Below are 4,746 nucleotides of genomic sequence, written 5' to 3'. Positions count from 1 at the left end.
ACCCTCAGCCTCGGAGCTAGAGATCAGCCTCTTCTTAGCCCGACGTTTTCTTACTGTGGGACTGGACCGACTGCTAGTTTCATCACTACTTGATTCATCATTGCTAGCCTGAGATGAAAAAACTGAAAACCAACACAGAACAGTCTTTAAAATGCATTAATTGTTGCTTTAAAAAAATCAATGTGAGTACCAAAATCCATCATATTTATGCAAAATGTATTTGGCATTTATCTTATAGAACATTCACAAAACAAAATAAAAATTCTCAACGTGATAGTTTATGCTGAATACTACACATGGAATGCTTGATCTCCAAAGGTAAAAATTCATTTTTTAAAAGGAAAAGATAGAGAATCAAGAAATCAGCAAAAAAACTGTATGGCACTTGCCCATACCTTATCATTCACTCATTAGAAAGTGTTTCTTTCACACAATCCTGCTTCTTAAAGCACCTACATGTATTGCCTCTGCAAATTCTTGTGAGTAGAAAGGTTAAGAATTCAGTTCTCCTTCTCTTACAGATATTGAGACTGAACTATTTAATAACAAAAGAGCAACAGAAAGGCTTGCTAAAATAAAGCCTCCTAAAAGACAGACATGGTTTTATTATATTCTCTAAAAAAACTTCACTGTGATCTACATGCAGCTGCAGACAAAATGCCATTAAAGTTCCATTAATGTAGGTATTATAAATATCCAAACAAAGCTCTGCATTGCAGATTTATTTAAATATGTAATTTTGTTGACTTTTAATATCTACCATATACTACCTATTAACATCTTTACTCACCTTTCAAAAAAGCCATTTTGAACCACTACTGCACAGGAAAAGAATGACTCAGGTGCTTCTGTGTTTGTTCCTCCCTAACACTCTGAATCCAAAACACTTCTACTACCTGACTGATGTTTTGGAAGATTGAATCGGCAAAGATTTGAGGTAAGAACAAATCCTAAAATTCTAACCATTAAAAAAAAAAAAAAAAATCTTTTATAGCATTTTTGTAAAATGGTATTTATGATACCATTTGTATGTTCATGTTCCTATGGCCCAAAAGCTATACATTCTAACTAGGAAAATAACAACAGAGCTGTAATTGCTTGTTGCTAGTAGTGTTACAAATGCTTGCTGCATGTACTGTAAATAAATTTTTATAATCCAGTACCTAAGTAATGATTATTTAATCTCCCTCCTTTGAAAGCATCATTTTCAAGTGTAAGGCAAATATCAAGGGGAAGCAGTAGCAGGGTGAAAAAGCAGCTTTCAAGTATCTATGTTCATGTACCTAATTCACATGCCTGAAATAGACTCAATGTGATCAATAAAGCCTCCAGCACATGACAAAGTGCTCGCGCTCCTGCTCAGATAGTTCTAAATTCGATGCCCGCAATTACACAATGCTAATGCCCCTTCTAGAAATATGGTTGTTCATTCTCATATCAGAGATCATCACTCAAATGTAAAAGTATAAATACAGAGTTACTGTCCTTGAACATTTCACAACTGAAAATCATTTGTTTGAGCAAAGCCATGCACAAATCACTGAATAGACAAGAATGCCAAGCACTGCTAGCCATTATCTATAAAAAGCATTACCAGTTAAGATTCTTCACTGAAAATAAATTCCAGCTTCACAGAAGTGATTGCATCAACTCAGAAAAGATTACCAATTAGTAGCTGGAATACATGTCTAATTTCTGACTCCATAGACAAGCAACACGTCAGACAATGAAAGATAACTTCCCCTCTTACTAAAAAAAAAAAAATCCGTTTTAGTCAATTAGTCAAACCAGACTGACCAAGCAGACATTGCAATAAAGACAAATCACTTAAACAGCTGGTTGACACGCAGATTCTTAAATGAATTTATATCGCTTGGCAGAAAAGGACACTATTTTAAAATCAGTCATTTAAACAGATGCGTACTTCCCCAATCCTGGACAATGAAGACAAGCATTCAGAAATTAGTCAGGAGAGAGGTATTGTTCCTAGAATGCAGAGGTCAGACATTATAAAGGATTATACAGGACATACTTAATAAGACAGGTGTTGTTATTGCTTATTTGGTTTTTTAGGGTTTTTTCAACAACCAAAGAAGCTTACACATACGAAATACAAAAGCGGTTAAGGAACAAGCTGTTTCTGGCCAAATGGGAAATTCTTTGGTATATACTGGACAGCAAAGTATAGGAAAGGAAAAAAAACTCAGACAATCAGAAAGCAAAGAGAAAAAGCTGTAAGACACTTAGAGCCATTCATAAGCACCTACTGGCAAGTTATCAACAGCATTACACTTTCAGGCAAGAATGACATTGCCTTACAGTTGCTCTAAGAATTCAGTACAAAGCTGTACTCTAACATTCACAGGATGAAAAAGAGTATAAATGAAACAAAGTGTGACCACAGTAGCAGTCCAAAATTCTAGCTTCTGCTATGATTTTGAAGTGTCAGATCTACACTAGAAACCAGACGAAATAACGTCAGTTAAGAATGTGATTTTCTTTGACATTTCTGCACAGACATGTCTCAAGCCTAGATGCAGTTTATTTCAGTATATGAGCGCTTCTCCTAGTTAACTTCATTCATGAAGAAATATTAAAACATTTCTGTTTGCATCGCAAAGACAGCCTGAACAGGAATTGGTTTGCAAGTAAAAATGGCAGAAAATCCTTGTAGAACGTTTTAGTATCTGCATTAGGAAAATCTGAAGCTCATCCTTTTCCAACACAATAAAAAACTCAACAAGAAGTGGATGGCAAAGATTTCCATTGCCAAAAAGCGGCATGAAAATTTTGACTGCTAAAACTTTGGCATTTAAAATAAATGCAAAAGTACTCCAGACATTTTCTATAATACTTGGTCAATAAAATGCACAGCACTAAAGACTATGCTGAAATCAGCTTAAGTTAGAAGGAAGAAATTCTTTTTGCCAGTCACACATAGATTTGGAATCCAACAAGACCCATTCATTTAAATGGTCAAGCATACATATTAAAATGTATTACAAAGCTTACTGATGCCCATTCCAAATTTACATGTAAGCTTAACGTTTTTCAAAAAAGCAAATAAAACACTGACAGCTTAGCCAAATTCTTCAGTGAGGCTTTCAGCATCTGTTTGGAGTATCACTACTATAAGATCAAGTCAGATTGCTACTGATAATTTTAAGAACACTCCATGCAAGCCATAAGCAATCAGCTTTACACAAGCTGATCAAATTTAATCACACCACCTTGGAAAGGAAGACTGTGAGACACATGCTCTTTCACCTCATTTCCCCATCCCCTTACATAATCAGGAATCTTCCTCAGCTTCTCCAGCCAACTGACTTTTGTGTACAAAAACATGGGGGGGGAAAAAACAACACTTTTAGAACTCAGCCCTAAAAGAAAAAAGAAAGTCAACTAAATTTTAAATTAAAAATCAAGTCAAGTCATCCAGAAGGCTTAAAGAAGGCGACAGCTTTGTTACAAATCATCACTGGTCATAATTAGATGCTAAGCTGTCATTTTCTGATTCCAATGGATACTATACAGATACATGAACCTTTAGAATCATAGAATCATAGAATCATTAAGGTTGGAAAAGACCTCTAAGATCATCAAGGCCAACCGTCAACCCAACACCACCATGCCCACTAAACCATGTCCCTAAGCGCCTCATCTACACGTCTTTTAAATGCTTCCAGGGATGGTGACTCCACCACTTCCCTGGGCAGCCTGTTCCAAGGCCTGACCACTCTTTCAGTGAAGAAGTTTTTCCTAATGTTTAATGATGCTTTATTCTACTTCTAAGATAAAATAGTATTTTAAGAAAAATCCTGCTCTTGTAATAAACTTACTTTGAAAGGTCAAAGTCAGTAACACAAAAGTGTTAAAGAGAATAAATATAACAGAATAAAGATAAAAAATAAGCAGCCAAACAGAATTAAAAAGGAAGAGTAGAGAACTAGAGAAGAGTAACACAACAGTAATTCTTCTGTTTGGGTCTGTTGGGGTTTTGTTTGTTTGTTTTTAATTGGCTGAATATTTATATCCTTCCTCCTGAATATCATGCACTGTATTTCTGCCAAGTACTGGGAGTATCTTAAAATATATATATTCTACATAGCTATGAAGGTAAGCAAAAAGTTTTTGTAGTCATGCTGCTATTAGCCCTCATGGCCCCAAAAATCAATTCTCTCCCAGTTGCTAGTTATCTATGCCAACTCTATAAAAGCCAAAAAAATGCCAAGAGAAAATCTACAATTATTCTATGAACTAAAAGCAATTTTAATTCTCCAAAATATGCTAGAAATTTACTTTCTATTTAAAATAGTGAACACTTAATGCAAGAGAATGCTTTCAAATAAAAAGATAGCAGACAGACATTTGGATAAAGTTTTAGATTTAGGGCAACTAGAGCTGTCCCAGAGACTGCAAATACTTGGACATGTACTCAACCAGACCAATTTTTTTTCCCTCTCCACACAAAAAAGGTTCCCTAAGCAAAGACTTCCCGTCTCCCTCCCTCCTCCTCCCCCCCCGGTGACATTTTTGCACACAGTTGCTTAGTAATTTATTACTCTTACCAGTTTCTAGATGGGAAAATGCATACTGACTGCTAGAGGAGGAACCCATGTTAAAATCCTCTGAACTTCGAGCTTCTTCACCATCAGCTGGAGCTTCCTCTTGACTTTGAGTTTCTTCCGGTTTTGGAGCTTCAAGTGTAACAATGTCAGAATCATCGCTAGTAGTTCCAATGCAGGA

General features: G+C 35.7%; 1 protein-coding gene across 1 annotated transcript in view; it reads right to left on the bottom strand.

Annotated features, from left to right (window-relative positions):
- LOC104074962 (cell cycle progression protein 1-like) overlaps positions 1 to 4,746 on the bottom strand; it is a 22,629-nt gene that overhangs the window by 9,107 nt on the left and 8,776 nt on the right. The window contains 3 exon segments of the mRNA XM_009575281.1: positions 1 to 122; positions 3,231 to 3,380; positions 4,569 to 4,746. The exon segment at positions 1 to 122 is cut by the window's left edge and continues 19 nt beyond it. Coding sequence (XP_009573576.1) covers positions 1 to 122; positions 3,231 to 3,380; positions 4,569 to 4,746 — 450 coding nt within the window.

This window comes from Fulmarus glacialis, unplaced genomic scaffold (genome assembly GCF_000690835.1).
Source record: "Fulmarus glacialis isolate BGI_N327 unplaced genomic scaffold, ASM69083v1 scaffold24950, whole genome shotgun sequence".
Lineage (NCBI taxonomy): Eukaryota > Metazoa > Chordata > Aves > Procellariiformes > Procellariidae > Fulmarus > Fulmarus glacialis.
This window is presented reverse-complemented; position numbering and strand designations above follow the sequence as displayed.